Source organism: Dipteris shenzhenensis, chromosome 15, assembly GCF_047967505.1.
Source record: "Dipteris shenzhenensis isolate YYH24624 ecotype China chromosome 15, Dip_SZ_1.0, whole genome shotgun sequence".
Taxonomy (NCBI): Eukaryota; Viridiplantae; Streptophyta; class Polypodiopsida; order Gleicheniales; family Dipteridaceae; genus Dipteris; species Dipteris shenzhenensis.
In genome coordinates, this window is record NC_141610.1 from 53077324 (window position 1) to 53095962 (window position 18639).

General features: G+C 41.9%; 1 protein-coding gene across 1 annotated transcript; it reads right to left on the minus strand.

Annotated features, from left to right (window-relative positions):
* Positions 1-8220: 8220 nt before the first annotated feature.
* On the minus strand, positions 8221-9480 carry LOC147893974 (uncharacterized). Its single transcript, XM_087386400.1, has 3 exons — positions 9334-9480; positions 8442-8902; positions 8221-8347 (listed from the first exon to the last, which is right to left on the minus strand). The coding sequence occupies exons 1-3, from the start codon at positions 9478-9480 to the stop codon at positions 8221-8223; spliced, it is 735 nt and encodes a 244-aa protein (XP_087242526.1).
* Positions 9481-18639: the final 9159 nt, after the last annotated feature.

The window sequence follows — 18639 nt, forward strand, 5'->3', positions numbered from 1 at the left end:
TCTCGATCCCATACAATATCTTAGAAAATAGAAATGAGTGAGAGCCGCTAGGCTATCACTTGATACTCAAACTCTTATCAAACATAAAAGAAAACAATACCAATGCCAAATAAAAAATATCAATTTTTGGCGTCGCAACACCCTATCACAAATTTCAAGGCATCGATGTGAACATGAAATACTAAGTCCCAATTGGGTGCTCACAAAATAGGGGTAGATGCCAAAACCAACTTAAGGGTCTCATAGGATAGTTGACACTCTTCTGATCAATGTAATATAATCAACAACTTGTATGTAGGGTGGGCAATCTCGGCATAATTGTAAATAAATTGGCAGTAGTAGCCCATATGCCCGGTGAATTGTTGTGCACCCTTTGCATTTGTGGGTGGGGTTAATTCCAAAATGAGCTTGATTTTATTATAATAAGTGGAAATCCTATTCTTGGACACTACGTGCCCGTATCACCCCGTGTTTCACCCAGAATTGGCACTTCGAGGGATTGAGGGAGATTCAATAGAGACAACATCTCTCAAATACAAGTCTCAATAATTTGAGATGATCATCCCATTTAGAGTGAATGCATAGATCATCTAGGAAAACCTCTAAAAAATCCCTTAGGTATTCCTTGAAGGTGGTGATCATCCACAGGAGTGTTAGTGAGTCCAAAGATCATCAGTGATCGCTTTCCAAGCATAAACTCCCCATTCCATGGCAAATGCACTTTTATGTTGATCTTGAGGTGCTATAGACACCTCATTGTATCCTAAGAACCCATCTAAGAAGTTGTATGCTTCTTTTCCTGTGACCCTTTCGAAGACGTGCTCTGTGAATGGCAATGGATGTTGATCCTTACGAGTTGTCGTGTTTACTTTCTTGAGTCAATGCATACCCTCACCTTGCCATTTTTTTCCAGTACTATGACTATGGGCAACACCCAATGTGTATGCTCAATCTTATAAATGAATCCTACGTCGATTTGTTCTTGTATTTCTTCTCAGATGATCATCACATATTTTGGGTTCATGGGATAGGGTAGTTGCCATACCAATCTAATGTCATCCATCATAGGGACGATATGCTGCAGTGTTTCTAGTGGTAAACCCTTCATGTCCATGTACTTCCAGATGAAACAATCTTGAAACTCATGCAACAAGGCAAGCAAGGCCTATTCTTTCTTGGGAGTTAGGTCATCAACTATGTAAATCAACTTAAGGTCTTCTCCTGTACTAGTCAAGTTCACCTCCTTGACCTTGGTAGGACCGTCATACCCATTTTTGTCTCCTTGTTCGGTTGACCTTTTAGCCTATTCTAATACTACTATGCGGTCCTATACTATGTAAGTCTTAAAGTGCCTAGGTCTCTTTCTCATCCCCATCATCTTCTATGGCTTTTGAAGCAATTTGCCTTCCCTTGCAGGGGGTCTTAGTGCCTTTGGCCTTGGGTGCTCTCGTTTTTCAAATTGCTTTATCCTCTGTAGGAAGGGACTCTTCTACCTTAAGGGAATCAAGGGGGACCTTTATTCTATCCAATCTCGCTCCCCAGTTTAATGAAAACTTGTGGTGTGTCATGGCACCCACATATCTTAGCTAGTGAAGGTCTGTCCGTACTTTCCTTACCTAGTGATCCTCCGTTGGGACCCTCTGGATGTTTATCATGTTATGGGGAACTACTGTACCCGATCCTTTGGGATCGTACATCACCATCTTGGTTCTTGTCTTTTTGACCACGTCTAGGGTCGCCAAAACATGTATCCAATTCTAGGAGAACTTGGGCTCAATGAAGCACAGCGAAGCATACCTCTAGGGTCGCCAAAACATGTATCCAATTCTAGGAGAACTTGGGCTCAATGAAGCACAACGAAGCGTACCAGTGCTCATCCTGATCCTCACCTTTATCTTTTTTATTGTTGTAGGCTTGGAACACATTCACGAGAGTGGTCCCAGTCATATACTAGGCTTGTGGCACGCATAAAAGGTCTTCCTCAGATGACATCATAGCCATGCGACTGCCCATGGAAGTCCATCAATACAAACCGCACACGATAGGTGAGACCAAAGGTTTTTATATTTATATTCTTTAGGACTTCCACTAGCTGGACTGTTGCACCATCATCTAACTTTACAATCAGATTGGTGCTTTCCATTTTGGGCTTTCCCCATTTTGCCCAGCAATACTTCATGATGATGCTGACACTCGCTCTGCCATCCAAGATGGCCGTGGCCCTCTTGCCTTGGCAGAATATCAAAATTACAGCATTCGTATCATCGCTGTCAATTACTAGCCTAGCTTATTGATAGGTAATTTTAGCATATTTGCTCCTTGTGTGGGGCTTCGACAGCCTTAGTGTCCACACCTCTTCAAGGTTGACCATTTGCCCATTCATCCAATCAGACAGATCTCTACAAAGGATGGGATTCCCTCTTAGTAGGGTAGCTATGGGCATCTTAATCTCTATGGACAAGAAGACAGCCAGCTCAGCGACATCCCGAGGATGGCTAGTTGGTTCTTGGCCTTCCGACTGGGGTTCTTCAAACCCAATAAAGGATGTAGGGTCCTTGCCTACAACTTGAGGCCAAGTAGGGTCCTCCTCAAACATGTTGTGTTGCCATAGGGACTTTCCCAATGAGGTGCTATTTGCAACTATCTCGCCCAGCTTATCTAGGGTAGGCAAGGGCTTTAAGGTTCTTTTTTGAACCTGATGGTTGGGGTGGATAGTATCCGTGTGTTTGTTGGTCCTGACCCACTACTTATATCTCTCATGGCATTCCTGGACTAATCATTATGCCTTTGCTAGGCGTTGCTTTTCCATGACTAGGTTAGGGTATTGTTTTGACCGACTGGGCTTATGTCCCATCTATGGTGCTACGTTTCATTTACCCTTACTTTATCCTTAGGCCATGTCATGGTGGAGTTTAAGATGAACACCGCAAGATTCGATGAGGTCAAGGTGGAGACCGTTGTGGTCTCTTCATTCAAACCACTCTGGATGACAATCCGATCTGAACCTTTCCCTATCTTAACCACACTAGCTCATCGACCTTTGCCCCCCTTGTGATCACATTCAATGATACTGAGGACACCTGACCCCTCTTAATACTCAGCAAGTTAATGCTGGCCTTTAGATCAAAAGCTCATCTAGGAGTTCTCCTCATGGGGCAATCTTTATACAGAACTAAAACACAATGGAGTGCTTGAATTGGGTGCAGTAGGCCCGGGTGCAAGTTTATCATCCTTGTATGGTTAGTCGTTGAGAAAGTGAGGTCCTTGACATTTATAATAGGCTATGAGTCGGTTGGCAGTTTCTTTATATGGACACTCACTAGCATAGTGCGAACCTTGGGAAGTATATTATTGAATTGCATTGATCTATGATTCACAGCATTCATGTCTCTCGCACGTTGCATTGCAAGAGCCGTTTGATACATTGGAATGTACTAATTGTCCTGCATCACATAATGGCTAATTTTCCTAGTTCGATACATAATAGGGCTCTCATAGGGAGCTAGCTCAGATGTCAGTAAGGCATAGTCAGGATCCTCCCAGTCACGTGGTGGCTCCTCGATGATATACCTATCTGTTGGTGGTGGGGGTTATGGACCTAGATTTGCAGAGGCAATAGAAAGTTTTGAGCTCATTATGGCCCTTGGTTGGCCTAAGGGGCTCCTTGTAAGGCTAAATGGCCCTAATTGTATTGATTAGTGGCACCGGCAAGGACAATCCTTTGTTAGTTCATGGGTGGGGGCATCGGCTTGGGCTATCAACATTGTGAAGTTTCATGATTTCCCTACCTAGCACGATGGGTGAGTGGAGCACTGGCCTTGCCCGTAGGTGAGGGCATTCATTCATCAAGTGGTTGCATGTGCATATTCCACACCACATTGTCTTGCCTCATAAACAAAGTGCGGGTTACATATGCCTTCCTTGCCCAACCCACCCTTGAGCTGTTGGGCTACTCGGTTCAACAAGTCCGTGGCCACCTCATCTATGGTTGTGCCCTTAGTCACTTGGGCGGCATCCTTGGCCTCGAGGCAATAGCCACTCATCACTCATTCTCTTGTGTGGTTTACAATGGGAATTTAGATGTTTTATTCTTGCAATATATTCCCAAGGGGTGTCAAGCTCCTTTTGTTTAACTTCATAGAACTGGTTGATTGGATTCCACTTTGGGCCTATGGGGGCGAATCCCACTATAAAGGCCTTCCTTAGGGTATCCTAGTTGATCTTTTCTTCTAGCCCTAGGGCTTTGTACCATTGGCCTACCTTGCCATCAACAAATTCTAAGCTCAAAAGCATTCACTTCATCCAGGTCACCAATGTCTCCTAAGGTCTCATAGATCCTCAAACCTTTCAATGTGGGAGACAAGATCTCCTACACCTAAGAACTTAGTGATGAGCTTAGAGATCATGACTAGGTGATTGCATGAGGCATTAGTTTCCCTCCCCATGACTATTGTGGTGTTGCCCCCTTCTTGGCACTTGCACTAGGATCCTCATCGCCTCATCAGTGTGAGTTCCGTCTGTGGTGCGGGAGGAGGTGCTTGAGGGACTGGCACAATACCAAAGTCGTGTGGACCCTAGGGTTGATTATAAAAGTTTGTCAAGCTAGTAGGAATTGAGATGAATGGCCCTAAACTCATAGGACCTGGAGCCCAACATATGCGGTGGGCTGGAGTCTACTGGTCTTATCGGTACGGGCCTTGGTATGAGTACATTCACATTTGAAATTGGCCTATAGGATGAAGCCATGTGGGAAAGGAACTGCTCTCCGGAGCTCCCCCCTAAGTTGCAAATGGATTGGGATGAGAGGCCGTTGATTGTGGAAAGGTATTATCCCCAAAGTCCGTCTGATCAGTTTTCCATCCTTCAAGATTAGGAGGCCAATACCTGGGTACCCAGGGATCAAACGTCTTGGTGAAGGATGATTCTCCCTCATAGAACTGTACATGCGGCTCTGAGGGACTTGGTGAAGGATGGTTCTCCCTCATAGAACTATACATGCGGCCCTGAGGGTCCTCAACTGATGCGGGTATAAGGTTGCTTGGTGCATTACCAAATAGTGTCTTTGGTGCATTACTAGATACTTTCGTTGGTGGTTGGCCTTGCTACTCCTTAGCCACCCTATTTTTCTTGGCGAAGGGATTGATTTGGTGGGGTCAACCAAGCCAAACCATCCCATGAGATTGGAAAATGACTCCCTTAAAAGCGAGGCTATGGTGGAAGAGGTGGGGGATTGGGGCCTTATAGAGTTAGAGTTGGGAGGAGGTTGGGAGCCATGGAGGCTCCCGAATTCGGGTTCAAGTTTTCCAACATTACAGCATTGAAACTCATAGCATCCTTTGAGCTTGAGGACTCTGTATGCGTAGGACCATGTACTGAATATGAGCTCAAGGTCAAGATTCTAAACAGAACTAACAGTGTGGCACTAGATGGACCGGTTAGGATGTTGTTGGAAGCACAATCCTCTAGTTTGGGTTTAACACCTATCACCCTCCTAGACCTCAGGTGCATGTGCCGCCTACTTCACCAGGCTACCCTGTCAGAATTAGTCTATGTGTCTTTTTTACCTTAAAGCCACATGATAGTTGTGAGTTCATAAATTACCACGTGGTGTTAGGTAAGGTGGGCGAGGGTGGGTGGCCAACTAGCAATCCACGTCTCAAGTGCATTATATAGTAGCGAGACGACTAAGTGAGTCACTACGTTAATTTTATAGTAGTGAATCCCAGTCTCGCACAATCGTCCGCCGATTGGTTTTTGGTGCTCTTTGAGAATTTTGTTTCTAGTCAAGATTTGTGAGCACAAATGGAAGTACACTACCTATTCTACCTACTCCAATAAAAAAAACACAAAAAACAACCACTTTAAAGAGAATGTTTGAAGGTGGGGTCCAAAAACACACTCTTGTGTTAACTTAAACTGATTCAAACTCATTTTTTAGTGTTTTCAAGGGAAACGTGACTCCATACACACCTTACCAATCATCCCTAATAGCTACTTCTACAATGTGGTAACAAAAAACATAAAAAAATAAGCTCAAATGAGCTAAAAACACTCTATGGATGAAAATGGCAGCCTCTAACTTTCCTACTCCAAAATCACACCTTCCTCCTTTCAAACCAGCCTATACTCCACTAACAACACCTCTAGATAAGATAGAAGCATTGTGCAATGGGTGGATAATAATAGAAAGCTTGGGTAGAGAAGATAGCTTGAACTCCCTAGCAACAGTGCCAAAAATGTGAAGTATGCGGCAGTGACTCACATGTCATGGGGATCTTGGGGGATGCCATCAAAGCCTCTACTCTTGAACAACTCCTTGTGGGACCTCTGTAGCGCAAACCATCCACTTGTATCACCCAAGCATCTACCAGATTGTGTGCAATTGATTCCACGACGGGAGGGAAGAGAGGCAAGAAGGGAGGGAGAGGGGAATGAGAGCATAAGGGAGAGGAGAGGGGGATAGGGGAATAGTGGCAATCACAAGGCAACTCACAAGGAAGAACAAGAAGGATCACGATAAGAGAATGAGAGGAAGAGAGAGCTTCTATTGCAATTCTTGAAAGTACACAATGAAGACCAAAGTCAAACTTTTGGCCTTATATACATATCCACTTTTTGGAGGGAGGGCTAACACTTGCACTCTCTTGTATCTCTCTTCTCTCATTTTACAACCACTTCAGACCATTCGGCTCCAGGGGAATTCTCACTTGCTACTCCTCATGCTCTCTCCTACATTTTTGCTTTCATTGTTAACTAATGTGGTCGTTAACAACCTTACTATTGATGCTCCATGTGCACTCAGGTTAATAGAGGATGGGACAAGGAGAGGCATGATGCTTTTGGACTTCAACTATTTCAAAGAAATGGATTAGCACCATAGACAAAACCAAGGTTCTATAGAAAACAATTAGGAAAAGAGTAGTTGTTGCTAGATCTTAGAGGAGGCAACCATTAGAAGATAAAATTCTCAAGTTAGCACTAGAAATTTTAGAGCAAGGACAAAAGAAATCAAGGAGAAAATGAAAATAGAAGAACTCATGTCAGCTCAATAGCAATATATTTACATAAGGAAATGATGTTTAGACAAGGAGATTACTCATGATAATTTGAAGGAGCTATTAATAGCATGGCTAAATGCAAGATACTGAGAGAGGATGGTTTGCCAATTGAATTTTATGTGGTCAGTTGGGATTTTATTGGGCCCATTCTCATGAAACTGTGGAATGAATAAGTGGAGAAACTTGTTTTGGAAAGTAAAACTAACACAAGAATGATTAAATTGATTCCAAAAGGGGGGGGACAAAAGGAAAAGCTCCGTAATTAGAGATCTCTTACCATGTTAAACACTTGCTACAAGATCTTTGCTAAGGCCTTACCACTAAGGCCTTAGCACTACCTCCATATTTGGAGACCTCTAGCCATGTTAAACACTTGCTGCAAGATGGGTACGTCTTTTCTCTGAGCGTCTTGGTCTGAGCACATTTTTCAGAGCATGGCCTATATTGTGATTTTGTGGATAATTTTATCATAACATCACACACCATTTAGTCATAAAAGTACCCCAAGAAGATACCATATGCATTTCTACCCCACAAAGATGCCGCTAACATCACACACCCTTTAGTCATAAAACTACCCCACAAAGATGCTATATACATTTAATTACATTTCTTTCCAATAGTATTTAGGGCTTATAAGATCCCTTTATTCACAAAAGTATTTTTCATGTCTACTTCATTTCAACACCCTCCACCTATATCATCCATCATTCATACTATCATGATAGATAGTGATTTATCAATGAAATGATTGCAAGTCACATGGTGAAGAATTTAGGGTGCAAATTTGCATGCATCTATGCCGAAACATTTATTAGTTGCATCAAGGAGATACTTTAAGATTCAATTCACCATGATGATCATTTGTACACAACTCATAGTTTTGACATGCAAACCTTAACTAAGATATGACATGATTGTCATATCTCTAGCAAATAGAAAAAGTTTTATGAAACCAACATGCTCAAAATTGAATATGTGATATTGAGATTAATATTCATGGGTACTCACATGATGTACTAATAGTTCTTCAATATGATTACTACATCTCTAGCAAATGAAATAGGTGCAAGACACCACAAAAGTTATGCATGTTCAATACTAGGGCATCACAAGCAAAATGAATTGCTTGAAGGGAAAAACTCATGTCAAATCACTAGACTCAATCTTCTTTACTGATGTCATCCACATAGATATTGCGATGATGCCTTCTCTCTTTGATGGGGGCATTGAATGCGTTGTCACTACACATCATCTTAGCCATAGCACTTGCATAAGAAGGCAAAAAGCTAAAATAGATCAATCAATATCAATGCCTCGTTGATAGTAATATTCTCCAACAAATAGGTTTAAAAAGATAAAAGACGAGAGTAACATACTTACTAGTCATCTCGAAGATTAACAACCATTTCCACATCTTTGAAATCATTTAGAGTCCCATAGTTGCTTAACACATTTCCCTTTCCTTTCTGTCCATCCAAAAATGGTTGCAATATAGAATTGCAAATGTCAGGATCATTCTCAATAGATAAGCATGCTCTCCCAGAATGCATGCATGCTTTTTGCATAGAACCAGTCCCAGCACCTAAGTCCACCACATGTCCAGAAATTGGACACAACAACTCCAAGAAGTACAACATCATGCATGGAGCCTTCTCCAATGCACCTCTCCATGGAATACTCTCTCCATGTTTTATAGTCTGCTCACTTGTTGGTAAATAACAATGAAACAAACTACTTCCAAAAGCAATGCCCAATTTGGTACCAACCACGGAAGCATTTCCAGGATTACAAACACAAGACAGACCAGCCCGATGAAGAAGGCATAAGACCACAACATCCACCTCAAGACAAGAAAAGAATTAAACTTATGCTTAGTACAAGCGCTTGGCTTGTCCTCCATAAGCAGTTTGGACTAATGCTAGAGGACTTAGAATAGGAAAGGGAGATGGCAAACGTCAGAAATGCCTTGACTCCATGGAAGATATTTTTCATCTTTTTGTTTCTTGTCATCATGGCAGAAGAGTTTGGAAACTAATTCAGATTGAGTGTGGAGAACCTAAGAATTGGAAATCTATTCTACTAGGAGATGCTTGCAAAATAAGGCATGAGCCTTGGTTCCAAATAAGGGCCCATGCTCTATGGTTCATATGGATCTCTAGAAATGACTTTCAATTTAATCATAAAGAGCTTTGTACTAATGTCTTGTTTGCTTCATGGCCTTCTGCTCAGATGTTTAATGATGCTACATTCTCTACTTAGCTTTACAGGATACTGAGGAGATGTATATTGACCCTAGCCAGAGTGTATCTGCTGCTACTCCTGCCAAAAATGTTCCTAAGGTTCTTGCTGCTCCTGATGTCCCTGCTAATACACTCATACTACTAACTCCAATGAGGAATCCACTAGCTTCTCTTTCCATGTTGACGAAGCATCTCTCAATGTCTATTGAGGAGTTTACTGTTTTTGGTTATTATCACTCTTTTTATAAGAGAGTAAGTTTATGTGAGGTCAGCTCACCAGTTTTGGATGAACTCTGATGATGTAAATTTTTTCTCAAATTAATATAAATTACTTTTTTTCTACCAAAAAAAAAGAAAAGAAAGCAAAAGCTGCTGCTGCTATTGCAGGAGTCGAAGGCATACCTGTTGTGCTGTGTTCTTCTCCTTTCTTGTTCTTGTTTTCTTCTTTCTTGCTCTTGTTCTCCTGCTTCTTCTTCTTCTTCTTCTTTCTTCTTCTTCTTTTCTTCTTAGTCGTCTTTTTCTTGTCTTGGCGATTCCCGACAAGACATCTCCTCTAGAACTATTTTGGCCCAAATTCTGTCAAACCTGGCATACCAAATAGCTCTACTATCCGTTAGTTTCCATTTGACATTAAGGGTTCTAAAATGGTCATCCATGTCAGAAGTTGGAGTTGGTATTGGAAGTATTGAAGAACATCCTACCCAACTGAATTCTTTATGTATACATAGGACATAGCCTCCTTTCCAACTAATTTCTCCCTTCCATAATTTGAGCTACACGACAAGTCCTTGACTTTGGTTGGTGAGAGAGAATTCCCTTCTAATTTCTTGCCATGTCTTCCATCTGAAAAGTTCTATGTTCCATAACTGACCCCAAGATTGTAACCCCTTTTTAAAAGGACAAGATGCCAAAGTAAATTGTTCCTCTGCCAGTTTAGAACCTCTGAATATAGTTGAAACTGAGACTGAGTCAATGGCCATGAAAGCACCTTTACTAGAGAATTGAAGAAAGGTTTTTATCTCTTCAAATGCACCCCAAATAGATTTTCATAGTGAGCTTCCTTTGGTCTTGCAGGGTTCATGGTTGAATATAGTTGAAGCATAAGGACAGATTTTCCATTTAGGAGCCCTGTAGGGTCTGATGTGTCTCATGTTCCTCAATAAAAGCTGAGCCCAATCATCTTCTGGATTTATTAAAGCTTTGATTATCCAAGTAGCAGAAAGTTTTTTGGTAGCAATTGAAATGTCTATAACACCTAGTCCTCCTTCTTCCCTGGGCTTAATGCAGTAGCTCCACCTTATTTTGGAAATTTTGTTGTTTCCTCCCCACAAAAAGGATCTACACATTCTGATAAATCTGTCTAGCCCAGTTTTAGAGGGATACCAACAAGAAAGATAAAAAATAGATATAGGGTACAAACATTGGTTGAGTAGCAATTTCCTCTCTGTAAAGTTTTCCTGGAAGCTTCTCCAATTATACAACTTTTTTAGAAATCTGCTGTCTAAGACCCAGTCCCACCTTTGCTTCATTGTTATCTCAAGGCCCATTGGGAGGCCCAAAAGTCTAAACACTGTGCTCTTTTGGATTTTGAGACACCCCATCTACTATAAACCCCTTGTTCTTTGCCACTTAGGGTATCATACCTTGTTTTGGAATGATTAATTAAAGATCTTGAGACTTTACAGAAAACATCAAGACAATCCATCACACAACTGACACCCTGCTCATTATTTCTAGGGGTAAGTGTAGTGTCATCTGCAAATTGTTGACAGACAAGCTATTTACCATTCATAAGCTCAATCCTTTGGAGACTACCCTCTTGAATTTGACTTTTGAGGAGCCAACCAAGAGCATCTGCTGCTGTAGCAAAAAGTAGAGGAGCCAAAGTGCAACCTTGTCTGATTGATCTTTTCAAAAAGAAAGGATCACTCACCCTTCCATTGACATTCACTTTAGCTGAGGCATTAGTGAGAAGGAGCTTGACATTAGAAACAAAAGATGGACCCAGACCCATGTCTTGTAAGGATTGATTTAAGAAATCCCATTCTAGCCTATCATATGCCTTATTAAAATCAACCTTAAGAAAGCATATATCCTGTCTAGATTCTTTGGCATACTCACACCCTTCCCAGATGTTAATGATCACTTCAAGAAGATGATGTCCTTTAATGAACCCCTTTTGTTTATCATCTTACTTTGTATTCTTATAGCTAGAGCCTTTGCAAAAATCTTGTAGCTGCAATTTAACATTGTTAAAGGTCTCCAATTTTTAAGTTCATCTTTGGGGCCTTCCTTTGGAATTACACGCCCATTGATATGAAGGGGAAGAGCACCTTTACCCAAAATTTCTTGCCACAATAACAAAAGGTAAAGGCCAACCAACTCCCAAAAGGTCTTGTAAAACTCAATAGGCAGCTCATCCTCTCTTGGTGTTTTGCCATCTATCATAACTGAAATTGCTTCCTTCAATTCCTCTAATGTAAAAGGCCTCTCTAGATAGGGTAGGTCAGACTGCTTGACAGTCTTCTCCCTTATAATTTGACAGAGTTGTCTAGCTCTCTGAGTATCCTCATTGGGAGTGACTACAGTAGAAAGCAGATTCTAAAAATGTTGCTGTATAAACTCGGTATTTTCTTCTGTAGTTGCAGCACAAGAGCCATCTACTTTTTTAAGAAGAGGAATCTCTTCTTGAACTCTCTTCTTCTGGTTAGTTTAAATGTTTCTTTAGTGGGCCTGTCTATCTTCCCTGCCCACCAAATTCTAAAATAAATCCTGGAGTCATTTAATATGATCTACTCCTGTCTCTTGAGATCCTGTTTAGTAGTAATAAGGTCCTTTTGAGCATATGTATCTCCTATTCTAGCTTTCAATTCTAGGGCTTTGATATTGTTCTAAATTAGATCCATTCTCTAAGCCTTGATCTTAGCCCTGCTCTTTGTAGCTATTTTAAGAATGTTTTGAGTTTCTTGAATAGACAAAGCCCAAGCTTCTGTAGCAGAAGTGTTCTTGGCAAATGCATTTTGCCAATCCTTCCCAATTAGAGTTTGAACACTCTTTAACAAAAATAGCTTTGGATCAGCTTTAAACCAAGAGGAGCCCCTAATACTAGGCCCAAAATCACATCTTCGTGAGATTGGTTTATGGTTTGACAAACTTAGAGAAGAGAAAGTTTCTAATTTTAAGGACAAATGATTGTTCAATAGGTCTTGAGAAACATGAAACCTGTCAAGTCTTGCCTCCCTCATGTTGTCTCCTACTTGACTACTGTTACACCATGTGAAGTCACTAGTTGTTTCCACATCTACCAGTTGCCAGTGCTCCTTGCATTCCTCCCATGATAGCAATTCGGTACCTCTGATGCATGTCCCCTTTTCAAGCCACTGTGTCTTGCATTCCACCATATTAAAATCTCCCATAGTAAAACAATTACCATCTACACATTGTAAAGATTCCCATAATCCTTTTCTCTCCACTATTGAATTAGGAGCATAGAGAGAAAATACTGAAAAACTTAATCTCCTTAATGAGACATTTAAGCAATACCCGTCTGTTGTGATCATTTATAAATGACTTAGTGACACCATCATTGTAGTGAGATAGGACCCCAATGGATGTCCCACCTTTACCCTCCACATGTGAAGTGTAATACCAAACCCTTCTTTATCTATAGCCTTCAATCTAGCCTGTAGAAGATTTCTATGAGCCTTGACTTCTTGCAGTGCTAGAAAGAGAGATGATAAAGAATTATCTCTCAACCAAAAAGCTAGTTCCTCACTTCTACCAGGGTCCATTAACCCTCTAACATTAAGAGTCAAGAAGGTAAACACTTTATCTAACATTCTTCTTCTTCTCCTTTTTAGCCTTGGGGTTGGAGCTGTTAGCTTGGACAATGGCTGCTTTGGATTGTCTCCTCTTGTGTTGAGCTATAGTGAAGGCCTTACCTTGGCTAGAGTCATCTTGACTAGCTGTGGTGATTATGATCCTTCTGATTCATGCTTCTGCTTTCTGTTGCTACCATCGCCCCCTCTTCTTGCTTGCTTCTTCTTCTTCTTCCTTGTCCTGTTCCTTTCAGGATATCATTTTCCTTTGCTTGACATTGAAATGATTATAGATGTGATACCGCATAGGTTTGTCTTTGAAGGAAAATTTTTTGTGAAATATGGGACTTTCAAAGCAAAGAATGCAAAGTACACAACAAGGCTGCTAGCAGATTTCACTGATCGCCACAATCGCCAGACCATTACCTTGGTTATGCCCCACACTTTCATGGACTGATACAAGGACATTTCGCTTCCCGAGACGTACTACCGCATTGAAGGAGCTGTTGCAAGGCAAAGAGCCTTTGATGAAGGAGGGACTTCCCATGTTTTGTTGCATCTTGATGCCACCACCATGACTTTGAAGGCAGAACCATTTGAGGGGACCATCCACTTCATCAATGAGCACTTCATAACTGAATTTGTGCCTAAGGCAATTGAGATGTTCGCGGCAAAGAAGGGCTCTATCTCCACAATCCATCATAAGCTTTGTTGTGATCAAGGTCGACCTTGATGGTAGCACTGATCAGTTGGCCATTGTTGATGGTCCATGCAATGAGGATCATGCTATTGTGAGGATTTCTTTTTCTCATTAATGCTTGCACCACAACAGAAAACAATGCATCCACTAATCTTATTTTCTTTGCAACTCTCATCAGTGGGTGAGCGAAAACCAATACTGATGTGCTTGGTGCAATAGTACAACGATGAAGGGCTCATGATGTACACCATGCGCAATTGTTTCTACATGACATCAAAGAATACATTGGGTTTCTACGACTTGACCATTCTACTGAAACCAAATGGAGATCGATGTGATGAGCTAGAAGATGCTTTCATGTGCCAAGTCTCCAGCCTGGGCTATGGGCAAAAGCTAAATCATTCCAAGTTTTTTTACTTCATAGTCAAATTGTTGTGTGCTAAATTGACATGCTTTTGTTTATTGTCTAGGTGTCAAGTGTGCTCCAGTTTACAAACTTGAATCCTCAACTAGTTGAGTACGTGTGCGTGGTTTGTGGTGGAATGCGAGTCAGCCGCGATCCTTCAAATCTATATTGATACAGATGTAAATTGCCCACCATGCCACTAGAGTTCCTCTCTTGAAAGGGCATGTCATCCCTCGTGAAGGTCCAGATGTCTCCATCCACATCCGGGGAACACAAGTTGATAGCTTGCTTCGGTTTGAGATGCCTTTCCTTGACTTGTATGCAGATATTGTCTTGCATACAAGGTCCTTGCTTTCTAGTCTCCATCTTACTAGCAGTTTCACCATCAACAGCTGCAGTCACTTGGTTGCATTTGAGAAGAACACCTAGTTGCATCTTCTCCATGTACTTTATTTTTTCTTTGGATTTGGCTTTTCCCATGTGAATTTTATGGTCCATTGAGTATATGTTAAAGAAACTTAATCATTTTGGAATTCGTCTAAACCAATTTTATAGTAAAGAGGAAAATGGACACCGCCAATGCCTTGGAAGGTTTTAACATTCACAAACACAACATATTCAAAGAGAAATTTCCACAAAACAAAGATTTGCTAAGATGTGTACTCGAGCCTTTTCCAACACTTGCATATGAAAATTTGGTGGAGATTTTGTTTGAGACATTGTTTCTAGGTTTCTACAAAACAAAGATTTGCTAAGATGTGTACTCGAGCCTTTTCCAACACTTGCATATGAAAATTTGGTGGAGATTTTGTTTGAGACATTGTTTCTAGGTTTCTACCCTCTCCTACCACCTTGGCTGGACCTCCTTGCCCATGCACATTCTTTTAGCGAGACCGCAACCTCTCTCCAACTTCTTACACAAATCTTGGAAAACAATGCTAACTCATGCTCTTTGGTCCATGATTGTTTAACACAGCTAAGCTCAGTCTTGGAGAGTTCTTTTGAGGTACTTTGTATAAGCAACAACGGTATTTGCACAACAATCAGAGTGCAATTGGTACCATCTTCGCAAACACATTTCTTACTAATCAATGAGCTCTCACAAGCCACATAGAGATTGTTCCTCTTCTCCCTAAACAAGCAAAACGTAGCTACATTCCATGGGGACCTACCAAGAAGAAGCTTCACTAATGCTAGCATACGAGATCTAGTGTGTAGTGACCCCGTTACAACTGCAACGTACTATGTCCACAAATTTCAAGCTATGAAACGACTACTAAAGTCCGACATTACAGTTCTTGGCAAAATAGTAGATTTCTTCTTCGTGACAAAATTTCAAAATAGAGGCAGCTAGCACAACCATGGTTTGCTATGGGTTCAAAATGCTCTTGTGAACAGTGACTCGCACAACTCGAAAGAATCCTGCTAGTACTGATGTTTTCTTCGACAACATCCTAGCAAAGTATTTGAAGCGAAACCCAAGATTGACCGCCCTATGTCTACCAGACTATGTAAGTCAGTACTCCTTTTGGGGGCAGCACACCAAGAAATGCAAACGAGCCAAGGTCATACACTTCAACAATTACAGTAAGGCATAGGATCCCGAGAACCACTTTTGTGTGCTATGTTTGCTTTACTTGCCCTTCAATGAACATGAGCACTCTCTAACAAATGCGATCCCCACATGGCATGACATGTACACGATGAACCAACTCATAATTGAATGGAATAAGGCCAAGTACACAAAATAATTTTTGCCTATGCCACGCTTGCATGCTTCAATAGACAACTCCATGACACTCCCTGCACATAGCACTGCTTCCTCAACCGTGGCAGAGTTCAACCTTCAAAGAGAGCTTAACAGTTCAAATAAAAAAATGTCATCCAGTCTTCCTCACTACTTCATGTACCGGCTCATCCCAAACACAGAGTATCACCAACAGCTACGCAAGTTAAACAAAGAGCAGTGCTTGCTGTTTGAGGACATCCTATTACAAAAACGCTTGGGAGATCACACACCTTTGTGTCTTTTTCTGTCAAGAAATACTAGTACTGGGCAAAACTTTCACGTTGCTGCTCCTCGTCCAAGGGCTATTGAGACACTATTCTCACAACAAGTCAGATGACATAACCTTGCCGAAGGCACTTCTCTTGGCATACACTTGTAAAGCGGCATTTAACATTGGTGGCACAACAATACACTCTGCCCTTCACCTACCTCTATTGACAAGCACGTACAAAAGTTTGTCAGCGGAGATGTTGCGAGTTCTGTCCAAAGCATACAAAGAAGTCGAGCTAATTGTCATCAATGAAATATCCTTGGTGGGACTTAACATATTCACAACGTGCAATATGTGAATGCATGAGATTAAACACAATCACACAGCTTTTTGGCGGCGTCAACATGATCTTCTATGGAGACCTCTGTTAGGCTAGTCCAACGAAAGACGCATGGGTTTTCTCTGTCAAACCATCAACACTTGCTCTCACCCCATCCATATGGAGAGACAATGTCATGTACTATGAGTTGTCTACACCAATGCGTAAGATGAGTTCTTTGTTTCTGGAAATTCTTAACTGGATCAAGGTAGGTACCTAGACAAATGATGACATATGCATTTGAACACTACATACCACCGACAGCCGCTCCAAGAGTTGACACCCCACCTCTTCTACACAAACGCATCGAAAGACAAGCACAATCATGAAGTTTTTAACAAGCTTACAACAACACCCTACATCCTGAAAGCCCAAGACATTCGACATCGCACATGCAGCAAGACAATCCGGATACCTGGGAATGCAAAACTGACAGGTGGGTTTCATACACAATTGCACTTGAAGGAAGGCAGTATTGTCGAAATTTGTTTAGGAAACTTGGACATAGCCGATGGGCTTGTGAATGGAGCAGATGCTTTTTTCATGAGGGTGGACTCGCGAAAACAACCTCCACTTATTTGGCTGAAGTTCACGAACATCAATGTAGGGAAACGAACGAGGGCCTCCCTTCTGCAACTCTATGGCCCCGACACTGACAAAACTTGGACACCTATCATGCGTATAGCACGAGAATTTCAAATAGGTAAGACTCATCTCAACACTGTCTGCAAGCACCAGTTCCCAATTCAACTAGCAGCCGCAAGAACTATCCATTGTGCACAAGGTCTGTCCATGGACTCTGTTGCATTTGACCCAACACACGTGAAAGCGCATGGGCTCGTTTACACCGCCCTCTCAAGGATTTGGGATCCATCATCTGTGTACTTGATTTCACCTTTGGAGTGTAAGCACATTAAGGTCGATACAGCCATCCAATAAGAAATTGAATGGCTCTCCACCACTTGAACATGAAAAACCACACAAGTAGACTTTGATGAAGCCTATCCAAACACATTCTCATTACAATCCCTAAACACAAGGTCCTTCCATGCACACAAACAACACATCCACGCTTCCCAAAGCATAGTAGGCGCAACGTTTCTTTGCCTCCAAGAGCTACACATCTCACCATATGAGGAAGCCTTTATTCCTGGATTCAGTCATTCACAAACACACAAGGGTTACAGTCTCGCAACATACTACAGGAACTAGGTAAACCTCGTGCATGAAGAATCAATTTACAAGGACAGTGTGGAGTGCCTACTAATAATTTTAACATCACCAAACACTGGTGCACTAGTGTCAACATCTACAAGTCCCACTAGCTACAACGAGAGCACTGTTACAAGTCCTTGCAAACGCTGTCGCGGACATCCTTGCTTCCACACCTACATACATAACTGGTGACTTGAATATATGCTACAAAAAACATCTCCTTCAGTAGCTAAGCTCAAAAAATTCATGCAAGAACAAGAAATGGAGGAGCTAATAAACAACCACCCGACAACAATCAACTCCTCCACCCAGGTTCCAAAAAAAAATGTAGTGCATGGTACTAACTACATCTACTCAGTTCTCTCCCAAAACAATGCGACGATTCTTGACGCATCTACACAAGCCTCCCAAAACAAGAGCCGTGTGAATGTAATTGACCTTGTGTAAGTGGTCGGTGAAATGCTACTGGAAAGGTAGGGGAATCGTCAAGACAAGCAAAGGACGACAAAGAAGAAGAAAGAAGAAGAAGAACCAGAACAAGAAAGAAGAAGAAAACAGCAGGTATGCCTTCGCCTCCCGCAGCAGCAGCTTTCTGCTGCTGCCATCGCCCCCTCTTCTTGCTTGCTTCTTCTTCTCCCTCGTCCTCTGCTCGTCCTCTTCGTCTTCCCCTCCTCCTCCTCCTCCACCCCCCCAACCTCCACCTCCACCTCCACCTCCATTCCCTCCTCTCCCGCCCCCGCCCCCCCCCTCGCTCCTCCCCCCCCCCCTCCTGCTCCCATTCCCTCCACCTCCTCCCCCCCAAGCTCGGTGACATCGTCAC